Consider the following 14,538-nt stretch of genomic DNA (forward strand, 5'->3'; position numbering starts at 1 on the left):
CTCTATCTCGCAGCCTCTCGAGGCACTGCGAGGCCGCCGAAGGTCTCCCTGGAGCCTCCTCCAGCCTGGCCGCCCCCAGCTCCCCCGCGGCACCGCCGTGGCCTCCCCTCGCCCCGCTCCAGCGCGTCCCTGTCTGTGCGGCGGGCTCCGACCGGCCCCGGCGCCGCGGTCCGAGAGCAGCCTCCCGCGGCCGCCGGCGCCGCCCCTGGCCGCAGGGCGATGGCGGCGGAAGGGGCGGGCCGGAAGCGGCGGCGGGCGCGGGCCGGGCGGGCCATGAAGCTGCTGCGGGCGGCGCTGGCGCTGGCGCTGCTGCCGCTGCCGCTCCTGGGGCCGGCGGGCGCCGTGGAGCCCATCAGCCTGGGGCTGGCGATCGCGGGAGCCGCCGCCTCGGCCCTTACCGGCATCATCTCCTACCCGCGGCTCTACTGCTACTTCAGGGAGTGCTGCCTGCAGCGGCAGGACCTGCGCGCTGCCGCCGGTGCGGGGCCGGGCTGCCGAGGGGGCCGGGGCCGGGGCCGGGGCCGGGGCGGGCTGAGGAGACGCTAGGAAGGTGGCAGGAGCGCGATGGGCACTGCAGCGGCGGCGGGCGCTGGACACGGCCCGTGGGGCCTGCGTGGGTCGGGCCTTTGTCCCCTGGCTGGGAGTGGGTACCGGAGCCGCCTCCCCGCGGGCAGGAGGCCGTGGGCAGCTCTCCGCTCGCCGCCGGCCCCGGGCTCGGCCCTCTCAGCCCCTCCCAGGGCGGTGGTGGAGTCGCCGAGCCTGGCGGTGCCGAAGCCAAGCCTGGCTGGGGCACTGAGTGCCATGGTCTGGTTGGCTGGGCTGGGGGACAGGCAGGGCTGGGCTGGGGGACAGGCAGGGCTGGGCTGGGGAATGGGCAGGGCTGGGGGACAGGCAGGGCTGGGGGACAGGCTGGGCTGGGGGACAGGCTGGGCTGGGGGACAGGCTGGGCTGGGGGACAGGCAGGGCTGGGGAATAGGCAGAGCTGGGGGACAGGCAGGGCTGGGGGACAGGCTGGGCAGGGCTGGGGAATAGGCTGGGCTGGGGGACAGGCTGGGCTGGGGAATAGGCTGGGCTGGGGGATAGGCAGGGCTGGGGGACAGGCTGGGCAGGGCTGGGCTGGCTGAGCTTGGAGCTCTCTGCCAGCCTGCTGTGTCTGGGGTTCTCTGCTCGCTGCTGACTGCTGCTCCGTCCGCGCAGGGCTGCAGGAGAGCCTGGAGAGGAGGCTGTTCGGGCAGCACCTGGTGAGCAAGGTGGTTGTGAAGGCCGTGAGGGGCTTCTTGAACAACACCAACGCCAAAAAGCCTCTTGCCCTTTCCTTGCACGGCTGGACTGGAACAGGCAAAAACTTTGTCAGCAAGATCGTGGCCGAAAGCATCTACAAACGAGGCCTGCACAGCAAATATGTCCATCAGTTCGTGGCTACTTTGCACTTCCCTCACGCCAACAGCATCAATCTCTACAAGGTAAGAGAGGGGCCAGGGCCGCTGGGTTGAGCTGTCCACGTTGTGGCACCGTCGATGCAGAAGCCTTGATGGAGCTCTGTGCAGTGAACTGTGGCTTGTGCCAGCCTGGGGACAGTCAGGGCAGCGCTGGGTGGATCCCAGCAGCCAGCAGAACTGGGTTTGCTCTGAAAGGCTTTGGGCGTCTTTTGCACCTGCTAGTTCCCAGTTTTGCTTAGAGGTGTGGCTGAGCTAAGGGGGAACAGAGTTCAGCAGGCTCGGGGGTGTGGTGGTCTGGGAGTTACCGAGCCCCACACAGTGAATTCACCCAGCTGGGTGTTAAGGAGACTGAAGCTTTGTATTCACAGCTTAGCGATGTCCGAGCAGATAGCTGCAATGTAATGCAAATAGTTACAGTTACAGACAAGGTAAAAGTGATACAGAAACACAACACCCCCCAGGAGGGGCTCCCAACCACCTTTCCACCCCTCTACCTTATCCCAGAGTCTGCCTTAAGTGGAAGGCTCAGCAGGAGGGGTTAGAAGCAGGATTAGTTGGGTCACACAGCTCCAGGCAGAGCAGCAGGAGCCCAGGGAAAGAACACAGACACCAACTCTGACAGACAGAGGCTCTCTTATCTGTGTTTGAGTCCTTGCTTTGATACATCTCACAGGCCTAGGGGTGCAGGAGCCATCAGCACTGTTTGCTTTTCACAGCCTCTCATCTAATTTCTCTCATTAAAGTGTTCACTTAGCCTCAGACTAGACCAGGGGGTGAGGTGATGTGCTGGGGGTGCCCACTGCAGAGCAGAGTGTCTGGCTTCAGCTTGGTGACCTCCAGCTGTGTCAGGCAGCTCAGCAAGCTGCAGCTTTGCTCTCTGGGGCAGGGGAGGACCTTTCTGCTTCCCTGCAGTCTGAGCAGTTTGGGGTTTTCTGTGCATCCATTTGCCAACTGTACAACAAAACCACAAAAGGCTTTGTTGTCAGCAAGCTGCAGATCAGCCTCCTGCCAGGCTGCCAAGTGGCACTGCAGTTCCTCAGGCAGGGAGATGCCATCCATATGCAGTGGGAGCTCAGCTGCATGCTCTCTGGGGTGGGTTTTTGGTTTGGTTTGTCCTAACTTTATCCACAGCAGAGTTTGAGCACTGCTCTTTGGTAGGGCTGAATGTTGCTGTCCAGTTTGCATCAGTCAGAAAAGAGAACTGGATGGGGCACAACTTCTAACTGGAGGAAGTAGCTGTTCCCTCTTCCACAGCTTGCTTTGCCCCTGCCTCCAGCTGAGCTGTTTTACAGCAAGCCAGAGCTCCTCCTGCTTTGCTTGCAACATAAACACCCTTGGGAGACCTGCAGAACTCTCACTTCTCCACAATGCACCAGGCCTGAGGCTCCCTGGAGTCTTCTCCAGGCTGCACCCCCCCAGCTCCCTCAGTCTGTGCTCCCAGCAGAGCTGCCTCAGCCCTTGGAGCATCTCTGTGGCCTCCTCTGGCCTCACTCCAGCAGCTCTGTGACCTCCTCCTGCTGGGGACAGCAGCGCTGGAGGCAGGATTGGAGGTGAGGTCTGAGCAGAGCCAAGGAGCACAATCCCCTCTCTCACCCAGGGGTTTGTGCTGCTGTCAGGGGTGCAGGGCAGTGTCTCTGCTGCTGCTCTTAGCCCTGAGTTCAGCCAAGTGCTGCTGGTCTCAGCAGTGCCCCTCCTGTCCCCTCCCCGTGCCTCAGCTCTGCTGTGCTCGCAGCAATTCCTTTCTCACAAGGACGTTCCCTGCAGGTCCCCTCCTGTCCTCTGGTGTCTGAGTGCTGCAGATGAGATTCTGCCACAGCTGTGCTCACAGAGTGCCATGTGGGAAGGGACCCCAAGGATCACCCGCTCCAACCTGCCACAAACCACTGCTGAGTCCAGAAGCCAAAGCTGTTAAGCCAGCAGCACTGAGCTGCCCTCCAGGGGAGGCTCCAGAAGCAGAGGTGCTGCTGCCTGCCCTGCCAGCACAGACTCTGCCACCAGCTTTTGTTCTGTGCCACACAGGACCAGCTGCAGTCGTGGATTCGCGGCAATGTGAGCATCTGCCCCAGGTCTCTCTTCATCTTTGATGAGATGGACAAGATGCATGCAGGACTCATTGACTCCATCAAGCCTTTCCTGGACTACTACGAGCTCCTGGATGGGGTCTCCTACCGCCAGGCCATCTTCATCTTCCTCAGGTAGCAGCTGGCTCCTCAGCTCCTCTCTGACTGCCTTGTGCAGCTGCCCCCAGCTCCAGGCTGTGTTTTCTCTTTACCTTAGCAATGCAGGAGCTGAGAAGATAACAGAGGTGGCTCTGGACTTCTGGAGGAAGGGGAGGAGCAGGGAGGACATCCAGCTGACAGACATCCAGAATGCCCTCTCCGTGTCTGTCTTCAACAACAAGAACAGTGAGTTGGCCTCGGGGGGCTGCTGGGGGGACAGCCATGGCCTTATGGCAGTGATTTCTACCTGCTGGGGCCTCCAGCTTCAGCTAGCAAGAAGCCAGGAGGCCTGCAGTCAGCTCTGGAGCTGAGGTGAAGGTCCTGGAGCTCGGTGTGCAGCTCGGCTGCCCGCTGGGTTGCATGCCAGGGGAGCTCTGCACAGGGCATTCTGACCTGCCAAAAGCAAACAGATCCTGAGAGCGAGGCCAGCTGTGGCAGGAGCTAAAAACTCTTAGAAGCAATCCAGTGTTTTGTTGTGGGGGAGCCACTTCCTTGGCCCCAGCACACTCAGCCTGTCTGGCTCAGTCTGCTAGAAGCTTTGGGGCAGCTCTTGAGGAGCCACACAGTGAGCCCCCAGCCCTGCTGCAGGCAGTGCTTGCCAGGCTCCCTCACACAGCAGCTTATTAACTCTGCGTGGCTCAGGCTCAGGGGGACCTCGGAGCTCATCTGCTCCTGCCTCCCACCATGCCCAGGGACACCTCTCAGCTGCTTAAGGCCTCATCCAGCCTGGCCTTCAACCCCCCCGAGGCAGGAGGCAGCCACAGCCTCCCTGGGCAGCCTGTGCCAGGCTCTGGCCACCTGCAGAGCTTCTTCCTCAGTGCCAGCCTCATCCTGCTCTGCCTCCGCTCCAGACCATTCCCCTGCCTCTCGCCCTCAAGCCCTGGCAGTGCTGGCCTGCAGGAGCTGGCAGCTGCCCCCCCTTTGCCTTGGCAGGTGGATTCTGGCACAGCACCTTGATTGACAGGAACCTGATCGACTACTTCGTGCCCTTCCTGCCGCTGGAGTACAGACACGTGAAGATGTGCGTGCGGGTGGAGGTGGAGGCCCGCGGGCTCGCCGCGGACGAGGAGCTGCTCAGCAGGGTGGCCGAGGAGATGACCTACTTCCCCCGGGAGGAGAGGATCTACTCGGACAAGGGCTGCAAGACTGTGGACTCAAAGCTGGATTATTACTTTGACTTCTGACACCTCACTGCCGCCACCTGCAGAGGAGCAAAGGGGACCCAAGGCCGGAGTGGAGCCCCCAGGCCGTTGCGTTGGGAAGCGCTTCTGGAGCACGGAGCTGTGCCCCCAGCTGCAGGCTGACAGCAGCACTGCCTCTGCCTTTTTGTTGTCACTACTCCTGGCTCCCAGCTGCTTCAGCCTCCTGTGGCCAAGGTAAGAGGGAACTGAGCTGTGTCTGGCAGCGCTGAAGCCCCTCAGAGCGTGGCCCTTGTCAGAACCTCCTGTCAGGCTGCTGGCACCTCCAGACTGAGACTGAGCTCCTTTTGCTTGGGTTTGCTTTGCTGTGGGTGATCAGTGGACAAGACTGAGACTTTCAGTCCGAGATCCTATGTCTGTGAAAGCCTTTCCTGGGCTGTCTTTGTGTAGGAAGATTCCTAGAAGTGCATGGAAAGTGGGATGTGAGTCTTTGCTTGTGGCTCCAGTGAGGACAGGGGAGGCTCTGAGCAGACCCTGAGCCCTCTATCCAGCCTCACCAATGCCGCTGCCTGCCTCAGAACTCTGCTTTCATTTGGTCTCCTGTAGCCAGGCCAAGAATCTGAGCTGCTTTGGTGCAAGAAGTGTTCAGAGGGCAAGGAAGGGAGTTCAGGTCCTTGACTGCCCACAGCTGTGGCTGGCTCCTGCCTTGGCTTGTTGAAGTTGTTCACAGCTTTCTTGCCCAGGAGGGAGACAAATGTCTTGTAAGAGGGGAAGGGCATTGTGGAAAGGGTGGGAAGGAAACCAGGCTGAATCTTGCAGCAGGAGCTAAAGAGGCTGCTCCTCTTCATCTGCATGTGGAATTCAGGGGGCAGCTTGTGGGGGGTTCCCTTTCACCCTGTTCACACCACACCCTGTGCCTTGGAGCCTGGGATGGAGACACCCAAGGGGATGGGGTGAGGGAAATCAATGTTCAGTGTGTCCATGAAGTTAGTGCAGTGTCAGCCTTGCTGCTGCAGGGCAGGGCTGCAGGGGGGGTCCACTCCACTTTCTATTCAAAATAAACTCTTTCCTTGTGGGAACTGTTCCTTGGTCCCCTCCTGGGTTTCCTTGCACTGAGGGATTTGCTCTTAGTGTTGCACAAAGCCCTTGCTGAGGAGGAGCCTCACCAGGTGGTGTGCTGGGGGCTGGTGTGCAGCTGCCTCCTCTCTGCAGTGCAGAGGGAGCAGAAAAGGGAGATGTGAGTCTGCTGCCAGGGGAGCAGCTGAAGCTTGGAGTGGAAGCTGCCCTTGCAGCCATGGCTGCTGACCGTGCTCAGGCAGCCTGTCCAGCTGGGTGTGCTCCAGAGGACCACTCTGGCTGCTTCTGGAGGCCACTGAGAGCCTTCCTCATCTCCTTCCTGTGCCAGCACTGTCAGCACTGCAGGCCCTGACTGAAGCCCCCCCAATTTCCAGTGGCAGCACCTCGAGGCCTCCTCTGCAAGGGTGGAAGTGAAGAGGGCAGCAAGGCCCCAGCTGTGCAGCTCTGGAGTTGTGCAGTGTGCACATGATCAGACCTGGCACCAGAGTGCTTGGAACTGGGGCACTGCTCTGCTCTTGACCTGGTTACAGCAGGGGAGCAATGATGAACTTTGCACCTCCTCACCAAGGGAAGCAGCTCAGCTGAGCAGTGCTGGCACCTGGCACAGCTGGGTAGCAAGGGTTTTGTTACAGCCCTGCTGGCTGCTTCCTGAAGGGGGAGAGATGATGTTCAGAGGGTGGAGACTGCCTCTGCTTAGTCTCGGTCCTGTTCTGGAGCCAGCTCCTGGCTAGGAGCACCTCCAGCTGGGCAAATACTCCTTGCCACCCTTAGGCTGGACCCTTCTGGCTGTGCTGGGTGGTTCCAAAGCTGAGGCCTCCCTGGCCTGCTGTGGCTGGGGAACTCTGGGCTACTAGAAGGTGAGATCAGTGAGGAGGAGGCAAAATGTGGGCAGGTCTGATCCCTAGAGAAGCAGCTGAGGAGTGGAGCAGGCAGTGAGGCTCAGTTTTGTTCCTCCCACAGAACAAACAACTGCTGCTGGAGTTCATCCTTCTGCAGGGAACCTCCCCAGCTCTGGGGCTGTGCTCAGAGGGGAGCAGCTGTGGCTGCAGGGAGTGCTGCTCTGCCAGCCTGGCCCTGGGGAGCAGGGCAAGCAGCCAGGCTGGCACAGGGCAAAGTCCTGCTGGGCAGGACAGCTTGCAGCTGCCCTGTGTGCTCCAGCAGGGCTGTCCTGGCAACACTGCAGCACAGCACACTTCAGACAGTGCCAACTGACTGGTGGGGAGGTGCTGCCAGCAGCTGTACCCCACTTGAACCAGGCCAGTAGCTACCCCTGGCACTGTCCTCAGTGTTAGAGAGGCTGCAGGTGCTCTGGGCCACGGAGACACAATGGGGTTGGCTTGGAAGGGACCTTCAAGAGCATTCAGTTCCAACCCCCTGCCCTGGCAGGGACACCTGCCCTGGACTCAGTGCTCAAGGCCTCCTCCAAACTGCCTTTGAACACTTGCAGGCTTGGAGCCTTCACAGCATCTCTGGGCAGCCTGTTCCAATGCCTCACTGCCCTCCTGGGGAAGGATTCTTCCCTCCATGTCTCCTAATTCCAGCTTCTTCCAGTCTGAAGCCATCAGCCCTCTTCCAGCACCAACTGCCTTTGGCAGCAGTCCCCTCTGCAGGCCTCTCCAGCCTTTGCTGGATAAAAGGGGAAGAGCCACCCTGAGTGACAGCTTTCCAGGCACAGCACTGAGAGGAGGAGGAATGGCTGAAGAAGCTTCCCAAGGCCTCTGTCATGCAGTGTGTGGCAGGAAGGAGATCCCTGTTCCCAAGCACGTTCAGCAGGTGCTGGCTTCTTGCTGTGCTGGGCAACACTTCCAGTTCTCACAGCCAGAGGCTGCTTGAGCTGCTGCTGCTTGTCAGAAAGGGAACTCAGAGAGCTGCAGCACAGCTGCTTGACAGCTGCATCAGCTTCCTGCAGCTGAAAAACGAGCCCAGCAGGGAAAAGGAAGTTCAGGTTTATTCCAGCTGCAGCACAGCATAGTCAGTGGTGTGAGCTGCACAGGTGCCTCATGGCTGGAGCTGCAGTCTGCTCCCAGGCACAGCCTCCTACGTGAAGAGCAAGAGTCCAATGTCCCAAGGTGAACGGTGCTGAGCTGGGCTTGGGAAAGGCAACTGACACCTCCCTGGGAGCTCAGCATCAGTGCTGAGCTGTCTGCTCTAACCTGAGCTGACATCAGAGCAGGGAGCTGTGCAAGTTTGGCATCGTGGCTTAAAGCAAGGAGCAGTGAGGGAGGGGAAGCTGCAACACACGGCCCCTTGGGGCACTTGAAAAGCAGCCAGGGCAGAGGCACTGCAGCACCTGGCCCCAGAGGGAGGGCTGCTGAGACACTGATAGCCTGCAGCAGGTCCTGCCAGAGGGTGAAGGTTAAATTGCGTTTTTCCCAGCTCATCCTTTACCCTTCCACTTTCTTTGATGCTAAAAGCTGCTATAAAACATCTGTACTGATGAGGGATGGGCCTGGCTGCTCCCCCCTGCCCTCCTCACCTCTGTGCCTCTCAGAGGAGCTTTGCATTGCTGCCGTTTGCATTGCAGTACAAAAATACACCCTGCAAAATAACCTCTGCTGTGAAAGTGGCTTCCAGGCAGGGCCAGAGGAGTGAAGCTGCTCCCAGACCTGGCTACAGCCAAGAGGAGCTCCCCCAGATCCTGCAGGCAGATTGTCCTCCTGAGAGGGCTCTCTGCTGGCACAGGAGCCTGGCCTGGCATCTAACAGTCAGAGCCCTCTGCCTGGGAAGGCCCAGAGCTGCCCCAGATGCCCTTCACCCCTCCCAGAGAACACAACTCTGTTACATTCCTTTTGCCCGGAGCAGTGCGGGGACAACACTGAGCTTCCCCCAGCCCCCTCAGGGCTTACCATGGCTGCAGCAAGCCCACAGCTCCAGCTGCAGTCAGGCCTGTCCCTGGACAGCTGCTGCTCATCTGGAGAAGCCACCACAGCATCAGCCTGCTAGGAAGGACAGGAAACCTTCCACCACCTCATCTGACTGCAAGGCACCATCAGTCCTGAATGCCTCTCCCAGCCCTGCAGTGCAGCAGCCCTGGATCAGGTGCAGGGAAGGGGATGTGAGTGCCTGGATGAATTCCTCTCTTCTCCTTCCCTCCAGTCTGGCTTTTGTGGCAAGAGGAATCAAATAAGAGCCCCAGCAGTTGGCAGAACAAAGCAGGAGAGGCTGGACCAGAGCTGTCTGTGTCACTCTCAAACTCTCCAGCAGTTAAAACTAAAGGGCTGAGGTGCAAGGTTTGGCTCCCGGCCAGGCTCAGAGCCCAGCATGAGGAGATCAAGTTAAAAAAACACAACAATCAAAAAACCAAAGGAGGTAAAAAAAGCCTAAAAGCCCTCCCCCAGCTCACCCTGGCTACCTTCACCACACTCCCTGCAGCAGTGACAGCGCCGAGGGCACAGAGCTGCCCAGCGGAGCCCTGCAGGGCACTCAGCGCTTGGCTCTGTGGTGCCTCACAGCAGCGCCCTCGTGGATGTCCAGCTTGGCCTGCACGGTCTTGCAGCCCTTGTCAGAGAAGAGCCTCTGCTCCCTGGGGAAGAAGGTCATCTCCTCCACCACCGCCTGCACGAGCTGCTCATCCACCGCGTAGCCACGGGCCTCCATCTCGGCCCGCACGCACATCTCGACGTGCTTCTGCTCCAGGGGCAGGAAGGGCACGAAGTAGTCGATGAGGTTCCTGTCGATGAGGCTGCTATGCCAGAGGCCACCTGCAGGAGAGGGCACAGCAGGGCCGGGTCAGCACAGCAACCCTCCAGGGGCGAAGGGACCGCCCGCAGGCGGAGGCAGTGACTCACTGTTCTTGTTGTTGAAGACCCCCACGGAGAGCAGCGGCTCCAGGTCCTTCAGCTGGATCTCCTCCCTCTGCTTCCCACTTAACCAAGCGTCCAGAGCTGCCTGGTTGATCAGGTCCCCTCCTGCATTGCTGCTCAGGAGAGATGTGCAGCGGTGAAGCAGCAGCTCTGTTCCAGCACAGAGGTGTGCTGCAGGCAAAGAGGCACCAGAGCCCTGCGAGCCAGGCTGAGGGGAGGGGCCCAGCTGCCGAAGCAGCCCTCAGGGTGTGAGGGGTTAACCCCAGCCAGGAACCAGGCACCGGCACAGCTGCCTGCTCACTCCCACCTCAGCTCCAGGGAAGGAGAAGATAAGGAGAACACAAGGGAGGAGCTTTGTGGGTCAAGATAAAGGCAGCTTCATATGTTAGTAGGAAACAAAACCCAAGAGAGGCCTTGAGGCTTAGCAAGCACCACCCAGGGACAGCCCAAACACAGCTGCTATCAAATCCAAACCACAACACCACGGCAGCTGCTGTGCAGTTAGCTGCATCCCGGCCAGACCCAGGGCATGCTGCACCCATCCCACAGGACTGCCACATCACCTGTGCTCCACCAGGCTCCTGAGCTCAGCAGCTGCAGGCTGTGCAAGAGCTCACAGCACCCAAGGGGAGCTCATGGTGGAGCTCACAGAGTTCTCCTCTGCCTTTCCAGAGAGAATTCTCTGAGCCAGGTGAAATAGGAGCATCATTACCACACCCCCAGAGGGATCCAGAGTGACTGGAACAGGTGCCACAGACCTGAGGAAGATGAAGATGGCCTTCCTGTAGGACACTCCATCCACCTGCTCGTAGTAGTCTAAGAAAGGTTTGATGGCATCGATGAGACCTGGGTGCATCTTGTCCATCTCATCAAAAATGAAGACAGAGTGGGGACAGGCACTGACGTTGCCCCGGATCCAGGCCTGCAGCTGGTCCTGGAACGAGAGGAGCACTGAGGGGCAGGACTGCTCCGCAGGCACTGCTGGCAGCGCAGGTCCCGCGCTCCCTGCAGCCCCAGCCCCGCCACACTGATCTTCAGTGGCACTTCTGGTGCTGCTCACAGAGGACTTTATCCTTTCTGCTTCCCCAGGCTGAGATGGGAAGCCGAGGAATGAAGGCAGTGAGTCAGGAGAGAGAGGTTGACAGGAGATGGGAAGAGGGAATAGCCAATCGGGAGGGACTCAGACCTCTCCTCTACACGAGCAGAGCAACACCCAGGCAGTGTTGCAGCATCAGGCACCTTAGAAGCCAGCAGCCCTCCCCCTTCTGCCTCCTTCTACCCCAGATTTACGGGAGGGGACATCCCCAGGGCTGACGGGGGCAGCCGTCCTGGCCGTGTCCCCTCCCAGCCCAGCTCTGTCCCACACAGCCAGCACTGCTTTAACCACAGCCTGCTGCAGCCACCTCCCTCCCAGCCTGGCCACTCTGTGGTCTTAACGGGGACCCCCTCCCACAGCAAGCGCCAGGGGAAGCAGCTGAGGGCATCGGCGAGGGGACAGGCCCAGGGAACTGCCCTCCCTTGGCGTTTCTTTGGGCCTCTCTCTTCTGCTTTCTGCAGGCACTTCCTGGCCTCTGGCACCGCCCAGCCAAGCACCTGCAGCGGTCCCCCGGGGCACAGCGCCCTGCACCCGGGGGTCTGGGCACTCAGGGTAACTGCATTTGCTTGTGCCCCTCCTCACCTTGTAGAGCTTCACTTTGTCATGGTGGGGGAAGTGGAGGGTGGGCAGGAAGAGGTGGACGAACTTGCTGCGCAGGCCGGCGCCGTGGACGTGCTCCGCCAGGATCTGGCTGAGGAAGTTCTTGCCGGTACCAGCCCAGCCGTGCAGCGACAGCGTCAGAGGCTTCTTGGGGCTGCGGTTGGTGCTGTAGCCCTGCACCGCCTTCAGCACCACGTCCTTGGCCAGGTGCTGCCCGAAGAGCTTCGAGTCCAGCTGCACCTTCAGCGCTGCGGGGAGAGCGAGGGCTCGGCACTGCGGGGCCACCGCTGGCTGCCGGGCACCGGCCGTGCACCGGGCGAGCTCAGTACGGGCACCAACGGTGCCGGGCACCCGCCGTGCACCGGGCGAGCTCAGTACGGGCACCAACGCTGCCGGGCACCGGCCGTGCACCGGGCGAGCTCAGTACGGGCACCAACGCTGCCGGGCACCGGCCGTGCACCGGGCGAGCTCAGTACGGGCACCAACGGTGCCGGGCACCGGCCGTGCACCGGGCGAGCTCAGTACGGGCACCAACGGTGCCGGGCACCCGCCGTGCACCGGGCGAGCTGACACAGCCACTGCCCGGCACAGTGCTCAGCACGGCACAGCCCCTGCACTGCCGGCTGCCCCGAGCAGTGGCCGGTTACCGGCCGAACCCCCGGGTCAGGGCTGGGGAGCCCGGCGCGGCCCGGCGCCCCCCGCTCCCGCCGTACCGGTGGCGTTGAGGCGCCGCTCGGCGCTGGGGCAGCACTCCACGTAGCTGCAGTAGAAGCTGGGGTGGGACAGGTAACTGGTGAGGGCCCAGGCCACGCCGATGGCCAGGCCCACGCTGAGCGGCTCCTGCGCCGCCAGCCCCGGCAGCAGCAGCCCGAGCAAGCCGAGCGCTCCCCGCATGGCGACTCCCGCCGCAGCTCGCTTCCGCCCGCCGGCCGGAAACGGCCCCGGCCCGCCCGGCGCCGCCGCCGCCATCTTTGTGAAGGGCAGTGCCAGCATTGGCTGCTCTGCGGATGACGCCAGCGCGCCGTGACGCGCAGGTGGGCGGGGCGCCACGTCGCGCTGCGGAGTGGGGGGCAGCGCGGGGGGGTCTCACCTCTGCCTCCCCTGCAGCGCCATCGTGCCTCGTCCCCACTGGCACCCCCTCGGAGCCCCCCAGCCCACTCCCCACCGGCACCCCCCTGGCCCCATCTTCTGGCGGTGTCTCTTCCCCCCGCCCCACCGGGGACTCCTGCAGGACGCCGGCACAAGCGGGTGCCGGACACGCGTGCGGCTCCCTGCCCTGTGCTGCCAGCGTGAGCCTGCTCCCCCTCCGTGCCCGCGGGTGCCCGCGGCTGGCAGGCTGCTGAGGCGCCAGCGGGCACGGGCGGCTGGGCAGCTCTAGCCGGAGGTGTCCCTGCGCGCTGCAGGCGCTTGGACAAGATGACCTGTGAGGGTCCCTTCCACCCCGATGCGGTCTGAGAGTCTGCGACCCTAGTGACCAGGCCACTGCGGGCAATAATCCTGCCGCAGCCACCCCAGAGGAGCTGGCATTAAAGAGGAAGCCTTCACCACGCCGGGAAGGGCCCCCGGCTGGTCCCGCTGCCAGCCTGGCTCAAGGTGCCCTTGGCACTGCCTTACCCGAGGCGTTGAGCGTGGTGTTCATATTGCAGCACTCCAGGAGGCTGCACTTGAGCCAGGACTGAGGGGAGAGGAGGTCCCAAGCGATGGCAGCACCCCCGATGAGGAGCGAAGCGCTGAGAGGGTCCAAAGCTGGTGCCAAAGCGGGGACAAGAGTAAAGACAGCAGCAGCAGGCAGGAGCCTCATGGCGCTAACTGGGAAGCAGCCTCGGGCAGCAGGAGGGCAGAGCAAGGGACAAGAAGCTGAAGAACTTCCTGGAGCGGGAGGCCGGAGGCCGGGAGCCAAGCGCCGCGGGTGCCCGAGGGTTAACCGGGACCGCGTCATCCCCGGGGAAACGAAAGCGCTGCGAGCAGGGAGTGCCACGGGGGGGGCACCGGAGCCAGCCCGCCCGGAGCGCAGCAGGGTGCCAGCTGCTCTGGTGCGCTGCCAAGGTGCTTGTTCTGCGCTTAGCTCTGCAGCTGGCACCGCAGAGCCCACAGGTTTCCATGGCACTGGTGGAGCTCTGCAGACCCCGGGAAGGAGCGCAGCAGAGCACAGTTTGTCCTGACAGCTTCGTGCTCCTACCCCTAAAGAAGTGTGGCTGCAGAGGGGAGGGACAGGCGTGGGAGCAGGAAGCCCACGGAGGTGTCGAGAGTGTCGAAGAGCCACCTGGAAGTGGTGCTGAGGGACGTGGCTGGGTGGCAGTGGCTGCAGTGGGATCTCCAAGGGCTCTTCCAGCCTCAGCAGCTCTCTGGTTTGATGCCAGTTTTACAAAGGTGTGTTGGCAGCGTGGAAAGGCGCTGGGAATGTCCCCGGCAGCCGCGGACATCGCTGCCCCCTGCGCTGGTCTGTGCTGAGCACTAGATGGGGCGGCAGGAAAAGGCTTGGGGCAGAGCTCGGCGCTGCAGCTCCTGCAGAGAACCGAGTGACGCCCGGAACAGCGCCAGCCCAGGGCAGATCCTGCCCGGAGCAGGTCCTGCCCGAGCCGAGCCTGCCTGCATCCGCCTGCTTTTTCCAGGCAGAGGACGTGCTGCGATGCCACAGAACCTCCGGCAGCTGAGGGGGCACAGGGAGCAGATGCAGCTTTAGCAGGGGACCGAGGACAGCCAAAGGCATCCCGCAGAGGGAGCCGGGGCTGGGTTTAGGTGGGATCTGTGGGCTCGGTGGGCTCGGTGAGCTCTCTCTGCATCCGAGGTGGTGTTTGCTCACCTCCGTGTGAGAGTCTGGATCTTCTCTCCCTTGTTCACCTAACTCACCACAGATGAGATCACCTTTGCTGCCCCCAGACAGCAGCTGCTCAGGTGGGTTTGCCTGGAATGCCCAAGGAGGTATATTGAAGGGAGGGGCAAAAGCCACTGCTGACCCCGAGCCCCTACAGGCAGAAGGACTCCCGAGGTGTGCGACAGTTGTGAAGGACCTGCCCGATGGGTCAGCTCTGCCCACTGACAGCACACCTGGCAGGCACTTAGGCATTAATGTGGGCAGGGAGAGCTGCCAACAAGGGAATGAGACACTGGGCCCAAACCAGCGGTGGTGAGCATGGCAGAGAGTGAGTGAGACAAAACATCGCC

General features: G+C 61.9%; 2 protein-coding genes and 1 long non-coding RNA gene across 4 annotated transcripts; 2 read left to right on the forward strand and 1 right to left on the reverse strand.

Annotated features, from left to right (window-relative positions):
- The first annotated feature begins 257 nt into the window (after positions 1-257).
- LOC135190286 (torsin-1A-like) lies at positions 258-5,881 on the forward strand. The gene is made up of 5 exons (XM_064171476.1): positions 258-478; positions 1,198-1,463; positions 3,459-3,634; positions 3,717-3,844; positions 4,592-5,881. The coding sequence occupies exons 1-5, from the start codon at positions 274-276 to the stop codon at positions 4,840-4,842; spliced, it is 1,026 nt and encodes a 341-aa protein (XP_064027546.1). The 5' UTR covers positions 258-273; the 3' UTR covers positions 4,843-5,881.
- A 1,923-nt stretch (positions 5,882-7,804) lies between these two features.
- On the reverse strand, positions 7,805-13,312 carry LOC135190285 (torsin-1B-like). 2 transcript variants are annotated; one of them, XM_064171474.1, is made up of 5 exons: positions 12,988-13,312; positions 11,356-11,621; positions 10,436-10,611; positions 9,663-9,790; positions 7,805-9,575 (listed from the first exon to the last, which is right to left on the reverse strand). In XM_064171474.1, exons 1-5 carry the CDS (start codon positions 13,310-13,312, stop codon positions 9,298-9,300), a joined length of 1,173 nt encoding a protein of 390 aa, XP_064027544.1. In that variant the 3' UTR covers positions 7,805-9,297. The 2 variants fall into 2 exon arrangements, with proteins under 2 accessions (XP_064027544.1, XP_064027545.1); XM_064171475.1 differs by lacking the exon at positions 12,988-13,312 and adding an exon at positions 12,087-12,348.
- On the forward strand, positions 12,309-13,312 carry LOC135190287 (uncharacterized). Its single transcript, XR_010308472.1, has 2 exons — positions 12,309-12,407; positions 13,020-13,312. It is a non-coding gene; the product is annotated as an uncharacterized LOC135190287 (long non-coding RNA).
- Positions 13,313-14,538: the final 1,226 nt, after the last annotated feature.

The sequence above is a fragment of the Pogoniulus pusillus genome, chromosome 35 (genome assembly GCF_015220805.1).
Source record: "Pogoniulus pusillus isolate bPogPus1 chromosome 35, bPogPus1.pri, whole genome shotgun sequence".
NCBI lineage: Eukaryota > Metazoa > Chordata > Aves > Piciformes > Lybiidae > Pogoniulus > Pogoniulus pusillus.